The sequence below is a fragment of the Phoenix dactylifera genome, chromosome 6 (genome assembly GCF_051530095.1).
Source record: "Phoenix dactylifera cultivar Ajwa chromosome 6, Ajwa_hap1_PhDact_Kaust_v1.1, whole genome shotgun sequence".
Classification (NCBI taxonomy): Eukaryota; Viridiplantae; Streptophyta; class Magnoliopsida; order Arecales; family Arecaceae; genus Phoenix; species Phoenix dactylifera.
In genome coordinates, this window is record NC_143195.1 from 37882714 (window position 1) to 37907633 (window position 24920).

Below are 24920 nucleotides of genomic sequence, written 5' to 3' on the forward strand. Positions count from 1 at the left end.
CAACATAACTAAAACAAATGTTAACAATCTTTAAACTATTAAGAAGTAAAGATTAAAAATTGATGAACATTATTAATGTCATATTGGAGAACATGTTCCGAAATCTTATGGTTCATATTGGTTGAGATTAGATGTACATTGTATCGTAGCATCAACGATGTGAGTCCGCACGATTTCCGGCGTGGATAGGACCCGCCAAATAATGGCCGTAGCCGACAATCGGGTGAGAGGTACTTCTGTTAATATATTAAGAGTCCAAGGGCATATGACAGGAGTTCCTCAGCTTCGCGCTGACGGTGGGTCCAACTCAGTCCAGCTGTCCCACCACAACAACCACCACGGGGCAAGCTCGTCTATTTCTTTTTTCAGTAAAATTTTCTCGTTTAAATCTCTTTTTTTTTTTCAAATTATTTGAATTTGCAGAAAAAAAATACTAAAAGTTAAGAAAATTCTAAATAAACCTTTTTTTTAATCTTTTTGTCCCTTCCATACTTAAACTCAATACTTTTTTAATGGAGCTTCGCGTCATAAAAATTAATATTTCGTATTCAAATTCGATCTACAATTAATTTTACTTAGGTCACAAATAACATAATATGATTCACTTATGACAAGAATTCATGCAATATTTATTTTTTGCGCCACATATTTACGTAAAGACGAATAGTATTGCTGACTAGTTATTTTGCAGATCACTTTGAAAGTTTTAATTGAGCGAACTATGTATCTACTTTTGCTTTTTTATGCTATTTTTTTTTTTTATCTAGGATGGTTGGCTGTAAGAATCTATATTGTACAAAAAATAAAAAAATTAAAAGATAAAAATGGTACAATCCCTCTCCTTATGAAAGCGAAATGACTGCAACACCCTTTCAGGCCACCTAGTTCTCCACCTAGTTCTCCTTATGTCCTTTTCTTCCCGTTTTACTCTTTAAGTCCTGAAGGCATCTCTTATGAAAGCGAAATGTCAGCAGCTCTATTTTTCTCTCCCGTTTTATTCTAAGTCCTGAAGCATCATTTTACAATTATATTTCTCAAGTCTCTCGCAGCTATTTCCAGGCCAGTCCTGTCGGGATCTAAAGAATAAAGTTCCCACACAGCGCCAACCGCGACCCACCTGTCTTCTCTCTCACATATTTTATTTCACTTTATTTTGATATTTATCTTTTCATGATATTATAAATGAATTTTAGCTTCTCTCGTTCATTTATTTTTTTTATTTTTCCGTTGATGGTTTGTACTTTTGTGTTTGTCGTAGTTAATTTTTGGTCTCCATTTAAAAGCTCCTCTTCGTATCTTCGTCTTCCTCGGCTCTTCCACTCTCTCTCTCTATGAGTTTTTTAAGTCGCCATTAAAGAGCTCCTCTCCTCAAGCTTTCCTTCGTTCCTCGCTCTCTCTTTCTCTCTCTCTTCGTGTCGCTTATTCTTGGTCATTTAAGCATCTCTTTGACGTTATACCCCTCTTCCTCTCTCCAGAAACGATTTTATTCTCCGCCATGAGATCCTGTGAGCCATGTTTCTTCTTCTCCTTCTCTCTCTGTGTCAATGCTGAAGGGAGGAGGTGGTGCTTTGTCTTTCTGTGAGATCTGTATGCGAGCGGGCTAGAGAGAGGGGAGTGCCCGAGAGGAGAGGGAGAGGGAGAGGGATCAAAGCGCTAGCTTCGGTGGAAGGAAGGAACAAGGGGAGCTTCTGGCGCGATGAAGCAGGAGGCTCGGCTAGATTCGCTGGTGTTCCATCTGACGCCTACCCGAACCAGGTCAGCTCCAGACCAGATCGCCTCCGAGGTCACTGGTTCTGTTGAATCTTTAGGTTTCTCTCAACAAGAGTCGCTGGATTGGAATGTTGGGACTGGGCAAGAGAGATGATTCGCCTATTAGGGTTTGGGTTAATGAGCTTAGAGTTTTATTACCACAAAGCTTAGACTAAATAGGCTTTGAGAAACATGGATCCTTTCGGTCTAATTATGAAATCCTTGACGTGGTGGATTTAGTCGAGTTAGATGTCATACGAAGAAACTAGCATTAGGATGATTATCATGGTTTTTGATCTCTTGGATGCATCCATGTGAAGGTTTCTATTTAGATAAATGTCTTATGAAAGTGATAGGACTTGATCTGGGAATTCTGGTTTTGCTGTTGATATCTGCGTTCCAGTTCTCGAAATTTTAATTGTTAGGCCCCTTTATAAATATCTAATCATTTTGATCAAAATGGAATGTATGGTCTGGTCCAATTATCGCGGTTATGATCTCTGCTTGCAAAATGTAGAACATCTAAACCTCATAATTGTAATTGATAGGAATAGTCTGCTTCTTGTGCTTGTCTAAATCTGGGGAATATGGATACAGATTGGCTAGTTTTAGGCATGATTAATCAGATTGATTGTGAATAGCTGCAGACTAGAGACTCAGTCTCCTTTTTTTTCAGGTGTGATCTGGTTATTGTTGCAAATGGTAAGACGGAGAAGATTGCATCTGGGTTACTGAACCCTTTTCTCGCGCATCTGAAGACTGCTCAGGATCAAATTGCCAAGGGTGGTTACTCTATTAAACTTGAACCAGACCCTAAAATCGATGCAGTATGGTTTACCAAGGGCATTGTGGAGAGGTCTGTAGATCCTTCTTCAGTGCTGCACTACACACAAATTGCATATTTGCCCTTCATTGTTTTATATTTGCAATTGATTTTCCGAATGGGGAATATCCATTTTGTTTCATAGACCTGAAGTATTTCCTCTTCTTGAGACTTTGATAAAGAGGTATAGTTTGATACTTCAAAATAAGTGTGCTATTTGTTGTAGGTTTGTTCGTTTTGTGAGCACGCCCGAGGTTCTGGAGCGGGTGACCACCATAGAGTCCGAGATCTTGCAGATTGAGGAGGCAATTGCTATTCAGAGCACTGACAATCTTGGCTTGAGCACCGTTAGTTCTCAATCTATTTGTTCATGCTTCCTTTCTTAAAATTCAAATGACATTTGACCTTTGCTATTTGGCAGGTGGAAGATCATCAAACAAAACCAGTAGAGTACACGGAAGGTATGCCAAACTCAGTTATTTAATTTTAATAGGAGTTTATCCTTTGAATAATATGGGAGAGATTTCCAGCTGGTTTCTCTTTGTCTATTCCACATGCATTCACATTATTTTTTTTTCTTCGTGACACATGATCATGTGCGGCTGTGATTGTGTAGCCCAAAGGGTCACTTATAAAGAGGTTCTATTTTGTCTTAAATCTGCAACATGTTATTGCCAGTGTCTGATTGACAGGGGCTGATAGTCAAACCCACTATCCTGTGGAGTGGGATGGCAGCTGATAATTCACCTTGACCAGAAAAGATTAGCCCTTTGGACGAGGAAATTTGTGGCCAACCATTTGAGTTTTACATCTTTGGCAACCTTAAAACAAACCAATTAACTAAGCAGGAAGTTGTCTGATTGATACTGAAATCTGAGAGATTTGCATTCATCTGACTTCGAGATGAAGGTTGATGGGTCTTTCACTAGTTGTTGTAATAAGATGCGGGTAAAAATTTTGGATCATCTTTTGAAATTTGAACTGTATCCACATTTGACAAAACTGCTAAACAAGTTATCCAATACATGTTTCTTATTACTGCATCACTTTATCAGTATTATGAATTCCATTATTTGTGACTCCATTTGAGCTTCAGATTTGTTATTATCGGATTAAATTCTTGGCTTATTATGACACAATCTGACTTTGCATGATCATGGGTAGGTAGCAAGTCCACATTTGATGCTGATGCAGAAAAGGCAATAGTTCTTTACAAGGTATTGATAATGAGATACGTATTCTGAATATGATTATTCTCTATCAGAGATTTTCTAATTGTTGTTTCTCTTGATTAACTGCAGCCCGGGTCACAACCACATCCATCAGATTCAAATGGATCCGCACCACAGGAGGAGAATTCAAAGTACGGACAACTGAGATTTATGTTAGAAACTTTGTTGTAATTCCTTACTCAAATTACATTTGGGAGAGTACATTAGTATTCTTCTTTGCTTCATTTAGTAGTTCATTGCATAAATCTAGCACAATGCTAATTAGGAGTCTAGAAAAGTCAAATGGACTTCAAATTTCAGTTAGATGGTCATGAATTTAAAATACTTGGTTAACAACGTATACAGTAATACTCTTGCTTATGTGGATACAGCAGTCTTTGCTTGCCCTGTACTACACATTTGCTAACTGAGGTGTATGCAAAGGTTCAACTTTACATGCACTGCATGCTACTATACATCCATTTATACTAGAGTGCTATCATTTTCAATATTGCATGAAGTTTTAATTGTTCATGTTCATGTTCCTATTTATAATGTTTCTTTGCAGAGTTCAACTCTTGAGGGTACTTGAGACCCGCAAAATCGTATTGCAGAAAGAGCAGGGTATGGCCTTTGCACGTGCTGTAGCAGCTGGTTTTGACATGGATCACATGGCACAATTGATATCATTTGCTGAGTGCTTCGGAGCATTGCGTTTAATGTAAGCCGTTCTTTATAAGAAACTTGCTTGCATAGTGTTGCAGAGAGTTTGCTTCTTTCTCCCTTTTAATAGTTTCAAACTTTCAGTTGTTACTTATCTGAGATGTAGAATTATTTCAGCAAGAACAAACAGGGGGGAGAAAGTTTGAACTTATTTGATTGTGAACAAATGTACAGAGAGAATTAATGAGATTCATGAGAAAGAGAGAGAATTACTTGATAAATCCAGTATAATTTTAGGCTTAATGCACGGTTTGTTTGCAAAGCTTATCAAAACATTACAAAGTATTTGATTTTCATAAAATAGTGACAAAATTAGAATATGTTTTGTATGTACGAATTGAGAAAATTTTTTAGAGTTCTTCTGTATCGAGAGAGAACCATCAATTTGCTTTTTCCTTCCATTGAACAGGGAAGCGTGCTTAAGATTTATGGAGTTATGGAAGAGAAAGCATGAAACTGGACAATGGGTTGAAGTTGAGGCTGCAGAAGTAATGTCTGCCCGATCTGAATTTTCTTCTTTGAATGCCTCGGGGATTATACTTTCTGGAGATTCTAGGAAACAGAAAGAATTTGGCGAAGCATGGCCTGTCTCCTGTGGGGATATGGGCACAGAGAGCAATGGGACAACTGGTATGGATTATTTTGAGCTCAGACCAAACAGACGTACCTTAGAGTTAATGCAACTGTACCCAGAAAGTTGGCATTTTATTGTAACACCCTTTTATTGCATGTCCAATATTTCTATATGGAACTAAAGAAAAAGTGAAGGGCCTGCTCGGTATTGTTATTGTCTATAAATTAGTCAAATACCAGGTGGAGACTGATGTTGAAGATAGCATTTGCACAAAGCTTCTGTTATTCCTTCTTTTTCTTTCACTCTTTGAAAGCAACAACCTTTGCTTCAAAAGCTCTAGTTTATTCTAGTTCATTTTTCTTATTTGTTTTTTGAAAACAAAAAATGAAAAAATAAACAATACCAAATGGGCCCTGAGCTTCTCCATCTTTTCCCTTTTTTGGCTTCAACAAAGGCATTTTCAATCTTGTTAAAAGATGTTTTGTTTTTTTTTACATAATAACAGGAAGCTCCTTCTGTTAATAAAAATGTTATGAAGCTTTTAATTGGATTATTTTTTAATTTTAAATTTTCAACCTATCATTGTTCATGAAAAGTCGAGCCACCTTTTCATGTCCCAAATTTTTTGGACTTTTTGTAATAGGTGACTTCCGTTAAAGCTTCCTAAGATGGAATTTGCCATTTGAAAATTGTTTTTTTGTCTTGTGATATCCCCCTTAATTTGAATACCTGTTTTCTGCATTTGAATGACAATACAGATGAGTATTCTTCATCAATAATAAACAGATACATGCATATATTTGTGTGTATTCTTGCAGACTATGCTCCAAGACTCCTCCTTATTTTCCAATACTCCTTAGGCATTACATTCCTAAATATGATGAAATCAATGTAACTTGAATTCATTTGTTTCCTGTGGCCAGATAGAAAGATCCATTCAGATCCGCAGGTTCCATTGGGACCCAATGAGTATTACCCAGGCCATTTTCAGCATCCTATACATCCCCAATGGCCTGTGCATTCTCTGGCAGGTCCGCCCCTCTTTCAACTTTATCCTATGCAAGGCATGCCATATTATCAGAATTATCCAGGGGGTGGTCCATCTTTCCATTCCCCATATTCTCCAGTGGAGGATCCGAGATTCAACACGCCTCAAAAAACATGGCAGAAGAGGCATTCCATGGATAGTAAAGATAGCAATACCGAGTTGGAGGCATCAGAAATGGGTGGTTCTGGTACAAGATCACAGGATGGTGCAGATCAAAATATATCAGAGTTTGAGAAAGAAGGTTCTCATGGTCGTGAATCACATAAAAGGATTGGCCGTTCAGGAAAGAAAAAGTCTGGTGTGGTTGTCATTCGGAACATAAATTACATTACATCAAAGAGGCATGACACATCAGGAAGTGAATCAGTATCAGCTTCTGATAGTGAAACTGAAGAGGAAAGCGAAGATATGTCTGATGACCATTACAGGAAGCATAAGAACTCTTCAAGAACTTCAAAGAGAAATGAGGTTCATGTCAAATCTATGGAATCTTTAGATGCATATGCCAAGGATGAAATCACTTATGGACCAGAGGCAGATTCTGAAAACTGGCAGGCATTTCAGAGTTACTTGTTGAGAGCTGAAGAGAAGGCAAGAACTGTCGATGGGGACATCTTTGTTAGTGAAAAAGAGCCTCCAATCAAGAGAAAACAGAACAATGGTGAAGGCGATCCTATCCTTCTTCCTGAAAGAGATTCTGGTAATGTGCGGGATCAGAGGATGGTAGGATTAGATTCACTTAATGGTAAGGCAATCCGGATGAAGCAGATGGCTTCAAATGATGAATTATTAATTTCAAGTGAAGGAAAAGGCTTAATAGATAGCCAGCTAAAAGAAATAGAAGGGGGAAGGGGAGGATATAGAAGTGTAACCAGTGATGATTTCATGATTTATGGACGAGAAAAGCAAATGAGCAGTAAGAATTCTTCAGACCCACTTGTTGATCTGCAATATGAACTTGATAAAAATTTGGATAAGAAATCCTCGTATAATGGTACAGATGAGTCCTTCATTGTTCCATTTAGGTCAGGCTCACAAGATCAACTTGGACAAGATGGCAGAACTGCTATTGACATAGATTCTGAATTCCCTCCAGCTCTGCATAGAACTGAGGACTCTTCTAGTAAGCCTAAAAATCAACTCACTTATGAACCGGATGATTTGATCTTACTGCCTGAGCGTGGGATGGAGAGTGTATCCATTGGTTATGATCCTGCTAAAGACTATGATATCCAGATTCCTGTTGAAAATGCTGTCAAAATTGAAACCAGAAACAATGAGGATGTCTCAACAAGCACCAAAGAAGAGTCAAAAAAATCAGACAAGGACAAAAAGTCAAAAGTTTCACAGAGTAAATTGGAGAAAAAGAAAAAGGATGCACTGATGAGGAAAGGGACATCCTCAAAGATGAATCCACCGGCTGAAGCACAAAAACGTGCAGAGAAACTGCGGGCCTTCAAAGCTGATCTTCAGAAAGCAAAGAAAGAGATGGTATTTTCATGATTCACTAAGAGTTTGGTGCTTCCTCTTCCTTGTTTTAAGATGTTATTAGGGCACGTTTAGTCTTTTGATAAATAGTACATGCCACTACTAGAATAAGGCGACGGGAAGGATTATAATTCAATAGATACCTGATATAAATCTTTCTTTTTTTTCTTATATGGTCTTATGCTGATAAGCTTATAAAATAAAATCTAAGAATAACTTTATGAAATTTCTACAAAACAATTCTGTTTTCCTTTTCTTTGTTAAAGCCTTTGCAGTCATCTTTACTAAGTCTATCTCTCTTAGTTTCTTGTCGTTTAGCTAGATTGGTTTGGCCACATCCTGGACTGTTATGTCTTGGTTTTTTCTACTTTCAGGAAGAGGAAGAGATAAAGCGATTGGAAGCTTTAAAAAGAGAAAGACAAAAGAGAATTGCTGCTAGGGGTAGTTCGAATGCCACTCAGCCGCCATTGACCCCCCAACAGAGCAAATCTCGATTGCCGAAAAAGCTTTCTCCAAGTTCTTACAGAGGATCAAAGTTTAATGACTCGGATCCTGGATCTTCACCTTTACAAAAGCTGCCTACCAGAACCTCTTCGGTTGGGTCCAACGATTCTCAGAAAATCACAAGAACTAGCAAATTAAATGGTAGTAGCCATGGATTAAGTCGGTCAGTGTCATCATTGTCTGAGATGAAGAAAGAGACTGGTAATTCCACACCAGAAGCAAAGACAGCTTCTGTTCAAACTAGAAGACTTTCTGATCCCAAAGGTAGTAATGTTCGGCACACTTCCTCGCTAAAATCAGTTACCAGTGCTGAAGTACCAAAGATAGGCATACCTGATGAGCCACTAAAAAGGATCTCTGCACTAATGCAACTGGACAAAAGCAAGTTAGCAACTCTGCCAGAGCTGAAGGTTAGAACATCAAAAGGCCCTTCCAATATGGTCCAAAACAAGTCAGCTGCTAAAGAGACATCACAAAAAGGAACTGTAAGCCGAACTTCTCAATTTTCTGACACCATCCATGCAAAAAGGATTAATAACAAGGCATCAAGGCTCAGCAACAGTCATGACAATTTAGTAATTGAGAAGACAGTTGTGATGCTCAAAAATGAGGTTCTTTCAGCTCCTGCTGTTCAAGCATTTGAAGCAGCGATAGGCATAGAAGATAGAATGCATGGAGATGATAAAATAGAGACGGTTGGGCTGAATTCAGAATATGGAGCTATACATGCTCCACCTTCACCCATAATCGTAGGCGAAGTTGAGAATTCCAGTGAACATGAGTTGGATGAGCAGCTGAATTCCGATGAGGTATGATTTGACAAAGCAACTACCATGATGCTTTAAATTTAAGATTCATACTTTTGTAGAGAACCATTTTTGGTTTTTTTACAAACCGCACCCACCATTTTATTGAAAATACATATAAAAGCATGCCTCATTGATATTTACAAATTGATCCAGTAATAATGTTTTAAATTGCAAAAAACCACCTTTGTTAGGCTCTAGTCGCCCCACTTTGCCAGGGCCCCTGGTTAAGCTAACTAGAGATGGAAGATCATCAAGTTACCCTTGGTTAGTGTTAACTAGGGATCCTTGATGACTCCAACCATCGCCCTCTCTCACATGAGCGAAGCCCTTTCCCATTTAGGATTTTGCAGTCTCATTTCATTCCCCATGCTCACAGCACCGTTGCCAGTGCTTTCTTTAATTGGCTACTCTTCAAATATGATCTTGTTTGTATAAACAGAAAGGAGGCTTGTATGGATGTCCTTGTAACTAATAAGCTAATCAAGGAGACTTCAAGTTCTGGAGATCTTTTGTAAATGGCTTTTGGCTGTTCAAAGCTACAAGCTGGAGTTGGTCATTAGCATAAAGGTGGTTACAGAATGTTTCGGAGACATACACTGATTTTTATTGATTCCTTGACAGTTGAGGTCTGTTTTGCATCTTCGTATCTGAGTAATGGCAAGGAACAGCTAGATGCTCCCATGTGATTGGTACTTCTGCTATTTCTCCATGTTAATTTTTAAGCTGGAACATCAAAGAACTTGGCAAGGAATAGAGACAAGGGGCTGTCTGCAACTAAGTCAACCTTAGCATGGTTAAGGTTAGTTGTTTTCAAGAATCAAAGCTAATGGAGCCCATTCAAGAGATGTTAAGTAGCTTGGAGGTAGGACTAACAGATGGGTAGTTTTTAATGCAATTGGTGAATCAAGTGTGGCTGTTGGCGGGAATAGTTGCTGTTTGATTTTGATGATGAGTAGGGTCAGTTTTTTTGGTGACTACGGACTTCAAGAATGTTAGGATGCTAATCTAGTTGCTGTCCTCTGTGTATGATCCCAACATTAGCTTGCTCAGCAATGGAGGTGCTATTTCAAGGCTTGTTCCTTTTTGACGCAGCACCAGAGAGACCCAAAAGAAATGAGCTAATGTTGTCCTTTCATGGATCAGCTATGGACCCTCACCCACGCTAGATGGTAGTGGCGGTCCATCTATCCAATGCTGGAAGGGGGATAACTGTGTGAATCCTATCAGGCTTCTTCTATTTCACTACCTTGTGCTTTGTTGTGGGTTTGATGTGGTTCTTGATTCCTCTTGAGTGTGGGGCTTCCTACTCCCCTGTTCTATGCTCAATTAAATGTCAAGTGGGATTTCCAACTGGTTTCAAAACAAAAAATAAAATGTGTGGGGGATGGCTTTTGGAAAAGATTTTTTTACCAAAATGTATGACTTTGTAAGCTTGGTTGATTGGATCATTGATTTGGTTGTGGTATTCTTCACCTTTTGCAAGCCTAAATTATGCATTATGTCGCTGGGGTTATGCTTGCAATTGTTGTCATTGCTGGTTTGACGGCAGTTGGAGGATGATCCCAACTGAGGGAATGTGATCCAAACTAAGGGTGATTCTAGCTTTACAATGGCTGGGAGGGGGTGATGGGGAAGAGCCCTAGCATTGGAACAAGATTGAGGGAAGAAAATGGTGAACGGAGGACTATTTAGAATGGGGACAGCTGTAATTCATCCCCTAAATTACAAGGGTCCCACCAAATGATTAGGTAAATGACCATACAGTATTCTACTAGCGTAAACCTAACCACAAGTGCTTTTTGCAAAATGAAATGACACTATTTGGGTCGATTTGTAAATAGGGTATAAGGCAATGTTATATATCTAATTTTGAAAAAACAATGGGTGTGATTTGCAAAAAAAACTCTTTTTTCTTCTTTAGTTGAATAGATGATCTCCGTTATGCAATGTAGGTCAAAGAAATTCAAATGTTCTCATTCTTTAATAAATCAAGGAGTACTTATTTTCTCTAGGAAGCATGATGTTTGCTTTCATCTGAAGGTTGGCAATCATTCTCAATTTTATAATAAAATCAGGAGGATAAAGCGACAAAATGCTACTTATGAGTGATTTTGTTTCCTTAACAGACTTATTTTCTGTATCTTCTATAGTATCCTGCTTAAAAGTTTTTCTTTAGCATCACAGTTCTTGGCAAGAAAAAAAAATATTTTGAAATTCAGAGAAAATCTTCATTTTACTGTCAGTTATATTTTGACTCCAGATGTTGATAAGGAAGCTGATGTGGGAATTAATAGTGCTTTATTGAGGCTCGAACATCCTAATGAAGGTTTTTTAAAGGATTCGAGCATATCATGCTGCAGTTTCAATTTCTTTTGGAAGAGAAAAGTGTCTCGATGATCTTCATTTCTTGAATGTCCTTAAAGGCAACCTAGCATTCTTATAGATAAAGCTGTCTTGTCAGTGGTGACAATAAAACTCTACCCAGCTTCCTCTCAATGCCGTGTTATTTTAGACATTTATTCATAGGACAAATCTTGATAAACAATGCTTGTGATGATCAGGTGGTTATTGATTACTCAAAGGAGGAGCCTCAGAAGTTCTCAAACTCTACAGTCATAGATAAGCCTTATCAAGCTCCCTATGCTGGAACAACATCCTTAGAGGATTCCACTGCCGATAATGTAGAATATGCTCAAGTACTGCCTGTTCGAAACTCTGAAATGGATAGAATGCCCAATGAGAGTATTGAGGCATGTGTGTCCAGTTTTGCCATGGACTCGAATTCAGTAGATCATACTCAGGAGTCGCACAAGGAGCCTCAGAGCAAAGAAACAAAAGGTTTTAGAAAGTTATTAAAATTTGGAAGAAAGAGCCACATCTCAGCAACAGGTGAGGGTAACCAAGATTCAGATGCATCGTCTATAGATGAACACGCTATAGCTGCTGCTTCGTTAAATGATGGTAAGACCTAATCTCTTATACAAATCCAAATAATGCTTCTCACATTCATCATCTTGTGATTAAATTTTAAGGTGGTTTTGTTCATATGACCAGTTTCCTTGAAATAAATATAAAGTTTATTTCAGATACAGTGACACAAGATTAGTCATCTCCATTCTGTATTAATTTATTTTTGCATATACTAATTACAAGACAAATTCTTTTATTTTATTGTTAGAATCTGTAATTCCAGGCATTTTACTAAAAGCCATCTTTTGACTTGTTATTACATTTTCTTATCTAAAAAAAGGACTTCCTGTGAAAATGTACTAGTTCTTCCCCCCTCTTTTTTGATTAAACAGATGAATTAAATCCATCTAGTTTGACTACATCCAATCAAATCCGAATAAAGAAGATGCCTGAACTGAGAAGGTGTAATAGCAAGATCTGTCCATATAATGCTTGCTTCATCTGAGATTCATGTGCTACCTTGGAAGCTTGCAGCTTGCTTGGAAATTGCAGCACTGCAGACCTAAATTCATAAGAACCAATGCAGCATATATGTAAAAGAAATTCATAAGATTTACAAATTCATTCACTACTTTCTTAATAAATATTCACCTCTTGCTCTGTTACAGACAAATGTTCAAGAGAAAAGCAGCAAAGGTGATTCCATCACAGAAAGAAAATATGGACAATTTCTAATTACCCTAAAGGGCCATAAAAAAGCATTTTTACTCCATAAGGAACTTAGGCCTCAAGCGCTAACATATGTTCCTAATTTACTGATTTTAGTGCTTATATCTGACAGCTCTTTCTTTTATATTTCAGTTCATATGCTGAAGAATCTCATTTCCCAAGATGATAGCCATGCTGGAGGCACTCAAGCTAAAGGTTAGATAGTTAAATTTCTTATCTTCTCATGCTAGCGAAACACAGTATTTTACGAGATAGCGTGCATGACAAGTAACATTTATCCAAGTATTTTAAAAAGCTTTCAGCAGCCCTCAAAGCTGTCATCAGAAACAAGGTAGTAACGAAAGTTGACCCTAAAATTGGATTTGAAACCTAAAATTAGGACCTGATGGTTCTTAGGTCAGACATGGATCCCAAGTTTTGAACTGAATGTGGTTTCCAATGGAGGTAATAGCTATCTTCAAAACCTGAATGCCAAGAACTCAACCCTTTAGGACTCGATTGGTTCGCGAGAAGAATTTTTTCTCGTTGGATGCTGATTTCTGCGAATATGATGCGTGAAAAAATAATTTTGGCATGTTTGGTTGACCATGGAAATTCAACCATTTTGGAGTGATTTATGTTTGGTTGAGTTTCTACTTTCTTAAGAAGGTTGTGTGAAATATCTATTATACCTTTAATAAAGGAAAAAACCTTATCCATGGAATTTGATGGCTTAAGGGTAGTTTTAGAAAAAAAGATCCCAATTCTCAATTAGTGGGAAAGTGGCTCTTTCATATTCCTCATGAGTTTGCTTTTTCATGAAACACGGAAATCTTGTTCTCATAGAAAAGCTACTTTCCCATATCTCTTCTTTGAAAACTATAACCAAACAAAAGGCTTTTCTTTATTTTTCCGTTGACCATACTTTCCTTCCTTTTTTTCCCGCGAACCAAACAAGTCCTTAGTGTTAATAAAACTAACATTTATTATAAAAATATAGATAAATGATTCGTCTCTCTCATTAGATCTGGATGTACATATATTCAAACCTGAAAACCTAATATCTCTATCCCATAATATTAATATAGATTAACATCAATTATATAAAATTAGACAAGTAGTTTATCTTCTCCATTTGATGTCTATGTAATGGCAGTGAAGGTGGCAATGGAGGCCAATGGTCCATGAACTGATAGTAAAAACTTGGACTCATATATTAAAAAATAGGGTCAAATTGGCTATGAGATCTCGTTAAGGATATAGGCAGATTAAATCCAATCCAAAAACCTGGCATCCAAATCTTGTATGAGTTAATATCTCTTGTATCTATTCTATGTAAGAGCTTTGAGAGCCTTAATCCTTATACGAAGTCCAATCATAACTTGTTGACTATAGAACCAGTAGGAGTTAAAATACTCTGGTTATTTTGAAAAGAATAGGTCTATTCGGCTCAGAAAGTGGGGTTATAAACTCTTGGGAGTAACAGCGAAACAACAAAACAATAAATTCAATTACCACTTGATATCTGATCCCAAATCCAGTAGTTATTGGATCAAATATTGATTATGGATCAAACCTTGCAAATAACTTGGAAGATAAGATTCCAGAATAAACCCAAAATGGCCTAATAATATAGCTGATGAACACTTAATATTGGACCCAGAGTCCGTTTTGTTGTCAGATCCAGTAAGTATATACCTGACCTCGCAAATTGGGTACGATCTAAGTTTCGAACTTAGAATACAATTTGGATTTGGGCATGGGTGTAGCCAATTGCGAATCAGCGCACTCTAAATATCAGTGTCTTCAAATTTTGATAGATATCTCAGCCGAAGACTTGATGTCAAATCTTCTCAATGAAGATTTTTAATGAAGATAGGTCATTGGGAATTGGTACATCTCTGGCCTTGCTGGATGCTGGTTGTTGGAGTAGCTGGAGGGGAAAGGTGGCAGATTGGAGCATAGGAGGGGTTGTGAGAGGAGTAAGACTACTTGTGGGAGAGGGTTGCTACTAGTTGGCAGGGAAGAGAAAGTTGCGTTGGGGGGAGGGAAGGAACTTGAGTTGAGGGAGCATTGGGAATGGAAGCTAGAGATTGATGGTGAGAAGGTAAGGAGGCATTACAAGAGGAGGGAACACACACAGGTGAATGTTGTGCAGGATAAAGGAGTTTAGGGGATGAAGTGGGGTTGGACTGGCGGTGAAGGAAGAGAGATGCTTCAGATTCACAAAAAGGAAGAGAGATGATGGTGAGGTAGGGGTGGAATTTTAACGTGAAGCCGAACCCGATTCCTTTATTATGGAAGAAGGATTTGTACCCAATTCAAGACTGAGCTTTTCTTGGAGTGAAATTTGCGCATGAGTCCCATGCTCAGACGTGGATTTGGATCTTAGTTTAGATACCTAATATAATAATTGAAATCTAGATCTAGATCAATGTGCGTTGCAAGTTGAGGCCACCATTGCCACCAAGCCAGAGATTTTTCCTTATTTTACCCTAACCTAAGAAAATTGCTGTTTTTGTTTTTTTTTTTAACAATTTCCTGGTTTTTGGATTACATTAGATAGTATGTGGTATTTTGTGAATTATAATGATCTTTCCTAAATTGAGTTCTGTATGTCAAGATCCTGCAGATCTCCCCGAACTATTCCTCTCCCCTCCTATACTTTCTTTACTTCCAAACCTTGGCTGAATTATGACTTCTGCCCTTAATGAATTCTCCCTAAATCTCACTTCAAGATTATTGGTTCTGTTTTTGATGTGGTTGATCTTGTTCATTGACTTTATTCCTGTTACAGTTTCTCGCCCCTTCTCCATTCTTTCACCCTTCCGCAGCAGGAGCAGCGACAAGAAGGTGTCTGCATGATAAGCTAATTCCTACAATTCATGCGAGGTAAGATGCATGTTCTATCAAAATATGGCTGAGAGGTTTTGGTAATTGATTGGTTATTTGCTGCTGTCTTGTAAACAATAATGTAAAATTTGTGCTTGCGAAAATTCATTTCTTTTTGTTGATGCCGGCTTTTGTAATAATGATCAACAACTATAATATTGGATCTGTTAGCACTTAAATTGTACTCCGTTGTTGTTTTTGTGTTTCAGCCTATATATGTACTTTAGAGAGAGAGAATAGGAAGCACTCCACTAGCTTCTCAATAGGAAGGTGGTGAAAGAAGGGAATACAATTGTACCAAAAAAAAAAGAAGGGAATACCATTCAGACTGACGAACTAAAAGGATTGAGCCTTCTTGCCACCACTACCCTCTTCTCCATCTCCTGTAAGACTCTTGACAAAATCATAAGGAGGTAATGGTCTCAGTAGAAAAAAAAAAAAAAAAAGAAACCTCTCTCAAATAACACGCTGCAATTGCAATGCTATTCCAAGCCCGTCTTCCATTTCATAATCTCATTCAACACTCATTTCTTGTGATCCTATCTAGGATCCGTCAGCAGAGGCAGTAGTGCAAATAAGAAGCCACATGTTAGAGAAATAAATTGCAAAATTTTGCATGGGAAGCCATAAAAACTTCGAATAAATAATCTTGTTCCATAAAACTCTCGGCAAGACCTCTCTATTCAAAATTCATCTTAAAAATCAGCCAAACAGGACTGCCTAATGACAGAACAAAAAATAATTGGTGCATTCCAAAGAGACTTGGAAAAAATTGCTGTCAATAAGGAGCTCAAGATGCATTCTGCCTCTTAAGTTTCGCAAGCTCTTGCTGGATAGCACCTCCCCTCTGAACATACAGAATCAGATTAATAAGCAAACTGGATAATAAGAATAAAGCATAAATACTTGTGCGCGTGCTTGCGCGCGCGCGCGCAAGAGAGAGAGAGAGATCAAATTATAAAGGACTTGTAACAAACCTTGATCCTTGCAAGCATGACCTTGAACCTGTCAAAGTCATTTAGTGAAGCTCTCCTCTTCTGCACAATGAGCTTCCTTCCCCATGAGCTGTTCTCCCATTTGTTCTTCACATCTGCAATCAAAAGGATTAGCAGATGCACCACAGTGGATCAAAGATAACTGGCTATATGTAATATCATACCAGTAGCTTCCATGGCAGCAATTAGGGACTTCTTTTTAGGAAGTCTCGGAATGTCAATCTTTATATCAGTCAAGGAAAGCCTCTTGAAATTCATTTGTCCTCGCACCATGTCAGGGGCATCAACTAGAGCCTAACAATTTTTTAAGCAGATACAAGAATCATCAAAATGATCATCAACTTGAGCATCCAAGAAATAATGACTGCCATCCGAAAAACAAGTACACAGGCAGACTAGACTATAACAAGACATCTAATGCAAAGCTATATAAACCCATCTAATTCATAATTGCACAAAAAAGACATTGGAAACTTCATGGCTTGCATAAAAGAAAAGAATAAAAAATCACAACAAAGATAACAATTACATAGGCATCATATTTTTTATCAATGAATAAAAAGTTATTTGCATTGGACAATGTAACGGCATGGCATATCAAACATGGAAGAGGAGTTGAACTACCAGGAAACATTTGCTCGCCACATTCTTGATTATGGAAGATAAGTACAAGATTGTTTTGGCATGTAAGAACACTCAACTGGTCCCAGATTGGAACGGCCGCTTCATTCTTTACAACATGCAATAACATAAGCAAAAACCTAGGTGCGGTATTTCAAGATGACGCTAATTTGATCAAGGTAATATTACACTCTGATCTTGTTATACTAACCACCAACACTGGAAACTCATGGCCATGCAGGACTTACAGAACTAAAGACAAGATCACACTCCACAAACAATTTTCATAACCACAGCTTATAACAAGTGAACAAGCATAATCTAAATCATGCTATCTCAAATAGCGCACCCTAAAACCCCCACAAAATAATCCATCAGGTATCTACGATCTGGCAAATCAATTACAAATCATATAACCACCCCGAAGATATTGAATGATAGCAATGCCTATGGAATGATCAGCCTCAGATTTTTGTTGGTGTTGTTGTTGTTGTTGTTATAAATATAGTAGTTACTACCTTAAGAATATTAAATTCGTTAGGACATCTCAGTGGAATAAATAGAGATTGGAGATAGGCATGAGAAAGTGAAGCACTCCTAATTTGTCTCCCAAAAAAAAAGAAAAAGATGGCTCAGAATTTTCAGGATAACAGGGGTTCATTGTAAACAGTGAAAGGAGTTGAAAAACCCTTACTTTCTGAATAATTGCATGTATACTGCATGCATTTGTTCATAGAATACGATATCTCCTTTCCATTTCACTCATATCATGATCTTCCAAGTAACTCGTTCAACGAAAGAAAGAAAGAAAAAGGAAGAAAAACTATTCATAAAGCTGAGATCCCCAAACACTCATATGAAGAACAAGTAAAAACATCCCACGTCTGTGAAAGTAAAGAAATTCTAGAACACTCACGAAATCAAAAAAAAAAAAAACAGTGATTTCTGTAACCAAAGAAAAAAATACATCCAAATTCAGGAGAATAATAAGGCATAATGGATCCACGAAACGAAAGGAGAGATATAAAAAAGAGGCGTACTCGATTCTGATCGATAACGTCGACGATAACGACAAGCCTGCCATAGTCCTTCCCATAGTTGACGAGAGCAACCCTCCCGATCTCCACGTAACGCTTGAACGGCTTCAGAATCCAGCAAGGAAAGAACCCATATTAGCCAAAGAACGGTAAAAGATCGAAGGATTCTTCTAAAGAGACAAGAGGAATCGACGGAACCATGAGGAAATGCGACTAGGGTTCTCACCATTTTGGTGAGAGTAAAAGAGCTGCGGCGTTCGCGGGAGGAGATGGATCAAGGACTCTCCTCGCTGCTTGAGGTCTGTTGAGGTGGGAGTGCTTGGGGGTTTTATTTCGTTCCCTGACCGTCCGATCTAGGGCACAAGATCTAGTGCACAAAATAATACCCCTCTGGTTGGCCGGCGATCCCATCGTGCAGCCCGATTCAACTTCAGACTGGAATTGAATTACATGTGAGCAAATTGGGTAGAGATTCTAGCCGTGTCGAATTCAAATTCAAAAAGCAAGGCGTGCTCGTACGTATTCGTTTCAGATTCTCTCTCTCTCTCTCTCTCTCTCTCTCTTTTTTCTTTCCCTTTTTTTTTCCAGGGCGATCTTAGAATAAATGCAATCACCGGCATCTGATGTAAATTGGCTGGACCAAATCTCAAAAAAGTAGAACCTTCGCAGGATTTCGGCGACAAGTGATTATCCCAAAATCAAATATGATATAGATGGAGTCGGTGAGATCACTAGATTTGCTTTTATAATGATGATCACCATGGAGCAGTGATCGAAAATCCGTCCTTAATGTTAGATATCTAAGATTATGCCAAAATAGTGACCGTGGATTAAAATTTATAATATATTATAAGTATAAATTAAAAAATAATTATATAGTAATAATTAATGTATTTTAAAAGGATTAATAATTTATATGATTAATAAATATATATTAAGAATATATAAATAATTAATTATTAATAATTTATTATAATATATTTTATATAATTAATAAATGTATTTTTTGAAATATGTTAGAAACAATTTTCGTATTATATGATTAGTAATTTTGGATTCTTTGAAAATACCCAACCGATTACTCATGAATGTTTGAGAACGCTTAGTCACTGAAATATAGCATACCAAATGAGATGATTTTAGATCATCGAGAATCATATTATCCTGAGATAAGAATCGTCGGAAATTTAAAATTATCTTGGGGATCCTATTTAGGTTGCCAAATGTCATTTATGTGTTTAGCTACAAAGGAAGCTACCTAATCCAAGGTCTTGTTCACTTTCCTAAGGAAGCCATGATACAAATGCCTAATATTGTTGCTTTTAAGTTTGGTTCATGAAATTGTGGTTCACTCACTGCAAAATTTCCTTAGAACTGTCGCCAATTATTGATTCCCTTGGTTTCAAAACTGACAAACAACCCCCAACCTTGCAGTGTTTCACAGTACTAGATTGAGCAAAAATTTAAAAAGTCCAGCCTTTGCTATGTTTGCTCCCACATAGCCATTTGAGTCATGAGTCGCGGTCACTTTTACCATATCAATTCAGAAGCGAAACACCATGAAGACTAGCAACGAGAGTATCGAATTTTTCCTTTTGGAATGAAATTCGAGAGCTAATTAACAAAAGCAGCAATTTAGGGGAAGCTAGTAGTTCTTTACCAATGGGGACTAGATCTTGTGAGAGGCACATTTAAGCCATGTTTTCCTGATGGGTTTTCTCTGTCATTCTCAGGGAGAAGCCACTGTTAGCTATATATATTTTTCCATAAGTGATTTTTTGATGGTAAATTACTTTCTATTCTAGGTTCTTTAAAAAGCCCTATATGTCTTTTACATTGACATGATTCAATAGGAAAATCGACTCGAGACTCTCGGAACAAAATAATAACATATTAAAAATGTCAAAAGCGGGATTCTATATTCTTCACTTTGGTCAAAGATGAATATAACTATTATACAAGGACTCTAACTATATTAGTGAGAACTGTCCTAACCAAATGTACCTCTTATGGTTAGAACAAATTAGTATTCTTTATGATTAGTGAAAATAATTATGAAAATCCTAAAATTCATTTGGAACTAGATCTTAACTTACATCAACTCTGTCTTCTCTCATATCACCTAATTTATCTCGGATTGGAAGTTACCGTAGTTAAAATTTTATCCAAAAATGGCACTTACCTTGATAGCTCATTTTGAGGCCACCAAATATTATCATTGCTCTATATCTGTTGCGCACAACAAACTCAGGGGTTATTGAATTTTTGTACTACTCATCGAGAGCTTCATTTTATTGTCTTGCATGTTGAAAACAAATATCGTATGTGAAAGTTATAGCATTCGGAAGTAGTTGTTCATGATTGAGTTATAAATGTGATAAATCTTGTTCCAAAACTCTGTTAAGTTTTGGAAAATAAAAGAAAAATAGTTGCACAAGAAGAAGAAAATTAAAAAAAGGAACAAAAATATTTTTATTTTTCTATTCTGGAGTTATACAAACTAGTGTATAGGTTCCATATAAAAAAAATAATATATGTTGATGTAGAATCAAAAAAATATTATTGACTAATATAAATTATTATGTAATTTCTAACAAGACCATTCTAATAAAAAAAATAATACAAATAGATATAGAATAATGCTAATGAAAGAAATATTACCACACTCCCAAAGGTGCTCAGTGAAGTCCTCAAAGAACAATGGCTTACGGTCTTTTCATGTGACTAATATGTTGCTCGTTTGGTTAGGAGCAGGATACACTGAATGGAATCGAGCAGCAAATCTCCTCCATTTTTCATAGCACATTTAATGCAATTAAGTAGTCTATATCCTATGATTTCACCCACATCCCCTTAAAAAGGGCCTCATACAATGCTCCTGCGTCATTTTTGGGCAGTGGAGGAGGCCATTGTGCATGGTGGAAGGCGAATTCTCGGGCATTAAACATACGTTCGTCCACTTGCACCTCCTCCACTCATTCCTTGCCATTTCCTCAAATACGGACAAATATAATATTTTCCATTTGTTTATGTGTTAATTTATTTCAAAATTCCGCTTCCCACTTGATGACTTGATAAAGCACCAACATCCTTCCACCTTCTCTCCGATGCCCGCAGAGAAACAAGGAGGCACGGAAGGAGAGAATGGAGGGAGAAGAGGGAAAGGTGATGGATGTGAGTCTCAAGGAGCTCTCAAGGAAGCTCGAGGAGTTTGCCAAGGAGAGGGACTGGGAGCCATACCACAGCCCAAGGAATCTGCTGCTTGCTATGGTATGAATTTCTCTTTGTCGATTTTCTTGATGATATTAGTTTATTTTAGCTATTTCTATGATAGCGATTAAAGGTTACTTTCATTTTAAAATAAAAACATGGATGCGATGCTCTTGGGTAGGAACAGATGTTTCTTTCTTGTTTTTATGTGAAGATGTGAAGATCTCTCGCATTTCTCTAGACAGGAAATTATCATTGATTTTTTTTTAACAAAAAGTTGGTGGAAGTGAAGAATTCCTGGCTTTCATGGTTCTGTTTCTGGGGACTAATAAGTGGAATATGGCTTTCTTTTTCTCTTGCGCTGAGATCGTTTTACAGAATGAGAAAGGAATAGTGGCTGTTTCCTCCCATTTTTTCAAGCATATTTCTCTGAAGCTTCTGTGATTATCATTTCATTTTGAGAATTTTCTCTTATCTGTCAAAAAAAAAAAAAAAAAAAAAAATCAAGCAGAAGAAATTCTGTCCCATTCTTAATTCCCTCCAATCTCTTTATAGAGCTGATTATAACGCATTGACCCTCGGATTTTCTTGATTACATCTTATATCTATCTATCTATCTCATTAGTCGAGCCGTTTCTTTTAATTGTTGTTTTGCTTGTTATTCTATGGTGATTATTGGATAAACCAACACAGCGATATCAGCCAAGATTAACGAATAAGTTCCGAGTAGGAGTTGCATGCAACATGGCGAGAATGAAACGATATTCTTCTTATCTCATTCTATGGAGCCTCGTCCGGCAGACAATGCCATTCCTTTTCAATAAATCTTGCTTCGGTGCGCCTTCAAATATTCTAATCTCCATTGGAAGTTTTTTATTGCACCATTTTGATTACTTTTTCCCACTATTATATGTTCTTAGAGCAACACTTTTGTCCTTTCCAGAAGGTTGCTCAGCCAAGTGGTCTTCTTAAAGATATTATTTTGGAGTCACTTAGTCGATCCATAGCTTGAGTTTACAGGCCTTTTTAATATTTCCTAGATGCCATGATCGATGATGCGAGAGGCTCATTGTGAAGGGAACCTAAAGGGGCCCCAGTTTTAACCATTGAATGGGGGTCCTACAAGAGGAAGTGGGACTTGATAAAACGGGGTAATGGATTCGAGTTGTATAGAGGTGCGATCTTAGATGGAGGTCATAGAATGCTTTTTCTTTTTTTGGGTATCTATAATTGCGTAGTGTCATATAGCGGTCTTTCAAAACATCATGGGAAGGCATTGGTCTCACCAAACTTTTATGCCATTCCTGAAAGGCATTCTTGTTTGGAATGCACTTTTGTTTTGCAACTCTTCCTTACTTTTGCATATGATTCAGATGATGATGTTGGCCTCAATAATTATGTTGATGGCAATGCTTAGACACTAAACATAACATGGGTCATGTTAATGAGATATTGGAAAGAGAGAAATGTGGCTTGTAGACCGCAAAAAAGATAGGAAAACATGCATACTCCTGGATCACTTGCTGAAGCTCGTTGAAGATGAGTTTGGCTAGAATCACCTTATGCAGGGGCGCTCTGCACTAATAAACTTTTTATGTTCCTATCTCCATAGCTATTAGATAATTCAAGTTATATATATTTTTTATAACTGTTTAATTCGTATGATCCGGAGTGTTGATCATGAAGACACGAAAGATTTAGAGTTTTGTCTTGCTTATCTCTAGTTTCTTTTACAACAAGTGGATAGAAACATGATGATCTAACACCTTATTTTTCAAAAAATGAATTTTGCTCAAGATATTTTTGCAAAAAATTACCATTTCAGTTGGTTTTCTATTTGACACCATATTGGTATATTCCAGAGATTGCATTTTTCACAATATTTAATTATTTATTAGGCTATAGGCTTTGTGAGAAATTTATTATCATGTCTGTGTATTAACAAGGATTACTGGAATTCTTAATGCCAACTAAACTAATATAAATTCAATATAGGTATTAGCATACTTTATTAAGCGAGATAGACCAAAAATCGTGCGACACTGATCTAATCCATCATCAGATAACTTATATTGAAAAATATGAACTAACTTATCATTTTACTACTATAGCCTCTAGATGAGTTGATCAAATTTTGCTACTTTACTAAGTGGTATTCTATAAATTGACTGCATGTTTGATATGTAACATTATCCATTATATCAATTGCTACATGTTTATTATTTCAAGCAAGTTGAAGGAAGCAAGCATGTAAGAATGTTTTTTTCCCCTCTGAAATAAAGAGATAAGAATGAACATTTAAGCAATTGCTAGTTCCCACTAGTCAGAAGCTACAGCTCTTTTCATACATATGTGTATCCATGAACACACAAACACATCCATTCTTATCTTGTTAGACTGTCAAATTCCCTACAATTGATAAATGAGTTTGAATTCAAAGGCATTGTCATTCATAATGTTCTCTTTCCACAGAATCAGAATGACCACTCAATGATAATTAACATAATATATATATTTTTTAATATGTTTCATGGAACATATGACTACAGTAATAAAGTAGTTTCTTTCTTTCTCACCGTTTGCTAAGAGAATTGCATATGGCGATCTAAGTTACTATGTTATGAAGAAGCATAAATGCGACATTTGTATGCTAAAATGCTAACATTTTAAAATCATATTAATTAGGGTTTTCATGATGGTTTTTCCAATGCCTCTAGTGTTCTCACTTTGCTATATGATAACAATCCACTCAAATTTAATAATATTATGCGCGTAACTTTCATAATTTGGAATAAAATGTAACCGCATAAATATATTCTCTTGAGCAGGTTGGTGAAGTGGGAGAGCTCTCAGAAATATTCATGTGGAGGGGAGAAGTGGCAAGAGGCTTACCAAATTGGAAGGAATCCGATAAGGAGCATCTCGGAGAGGAGCTTTCAGATGTCTTACTATACTTGATAAGATTATCTGATATATGTGGCATCGATCTTGCTGATGCTGCTACCAAAAAAATTGGCAAAAATGCCATCAAATACCCTCCTAAAGCCCCATGAAGAGCATAAAAATACCATCTTGTGCTCACCCCCCATCCCTTTTGTTTTGCGGCTGGAATATGCCTCAACTTAAATATTGTCAACTCTTTGGGCTAATCTCCTCGAGAAGTATGTTATGTAATATCATATCCAGCTTATGCTACAAACTATGTTCAATCTAGTTATGTTCTCCTGGTTGATCAACATGAGAGCATTTTTCTCAAAGTTACACACCTTTCTATTAAAAAAAAAAAAAGAAGGTGAACGCACCTAACATGTTCTAATAGACAAACCAACTACACCAATGCATGCAGCCAACGGTCGCACCCCTCCCTTGGGCGCGTTTCTCGAGCACATTTCATTCTTGGTATTCCACACATTGTTCTCCTTTTTATTATTATTATCATCATCCAAAAAGAGATTCGCTTGGAAGCCTTTACCTTTTTTTCTTTGCCGTTCATGCCATTCATGCTTAGATGGCCCAGATTTAGGCCTTTAATTCGTGGTAACAACCTCAAGCTCCAATCAAAAGTAAAAAGCTTAATCTAAGATGATGCAAATAAAGCTGCAGATTGGGTTCTTTAGA

General features: G+C 37.1%; 3 protein-coding genes across 5 annotated transcripts; 2 read left to right on the forward strand and 1 right to left on the reverse strand.

Annotated features, from left to right (window-relative positions):
• The first annotated feature begins 1009 nt into the window (after window positions 1-1009).
• Window positions 1010-15623, forward strand: LOC103703928 (COP1-interacting protein 7-like). Of its 2 annotated transcripts, XR_015988346.2 has the most exons (14): window positions 1010-1755; window positions 2426-2605; window positions 2799-2919; window positions 2994-3033; window positions 3737-3789; window positions 3874-3935; window positions 4352-4504; window positions 4916-5136; window positions 6004-7619; window positions 7991-8929; window positions 11190-11392; window positions 11491-11890; window positions 12701-12763; window positions 15345-15623. XR_015988346.2 is itself a non-coding variant. In XM_008786998.6 (13 exons), exons 1-13 carry the CDS (start codon window positions 1697-1699, stop codon window positions 15410-15412), a joined length of 3975 nt encoding a protein of 1324 aa, XP_008785220.3. In that variant the 5' UTR covers window positions 1010-1696; the 3' UTR covers window positions 15413-15623. The 2 variants fall into 2 exon arrangements, 1 of the variants encoding a protein (XP_008785220.3); XM_008786998.6 differs by lacking the exon at window positions 11190-11392.
• A 405-nt stretch (window positions 15624-16028) lies between these two features.
• On the reverse strand, window positions 16029-18450 carry LOC103703929 (large ribosomal subunit protein eL14z-like). 2 transcript variants are annotated; one of them, XM_089923701.1, is made up of 5 exons: window positions 18319-18450; window positions 18096-18197; window positions 16603-16728; window positions 16417-16533; window positions 16029-16286 (listed from the first exon to the last, which is right to left on the reverse strand). In XM_089923701.1, the coding sequence occupies exons 1-5, from the start codon at window positions 18319-18321 to the stop codon at window positions 16230-16232; spliced, it is 405 nt and encodes a 134-aa protein (XP_089779827.1). In that variant the 5' UTR covers window positions 18322-18450; the 3' UTR covers window positions 16029-16229. The 2 variants fall into 2 exon arrangements, with proteins under 2 accessions (XP_089779827.1, XP_008785221.4); XM_008786999.6 differs by having other exon boundaries at window positions 16417-16529; window positions 16599-16728.
• A 2381-nt stretch (window positions 18451-20831) lies between these two features.
• Window positions 20832-24538, forward strand: LOC103703930 (uncharacterized). The gene is made up of 3 exons (XM_008787000.6): window positions 20832-21042; window positions 21210-21362; window positions 24131-24538. Exons 2-3 carry the CDS (start codon window positions 21237-21239, stop codon window positions 24353-24355), a joined length of 351 nt encoding a protein of 116 aa, XP_008785222.3. The 5' UTR covers window positions 20832-21042; window positions 21210-21236; the 3' UTR covers window positions 24356-24538.
• Window positions 24539-24920: the final 382 nt, after the last annotated feature.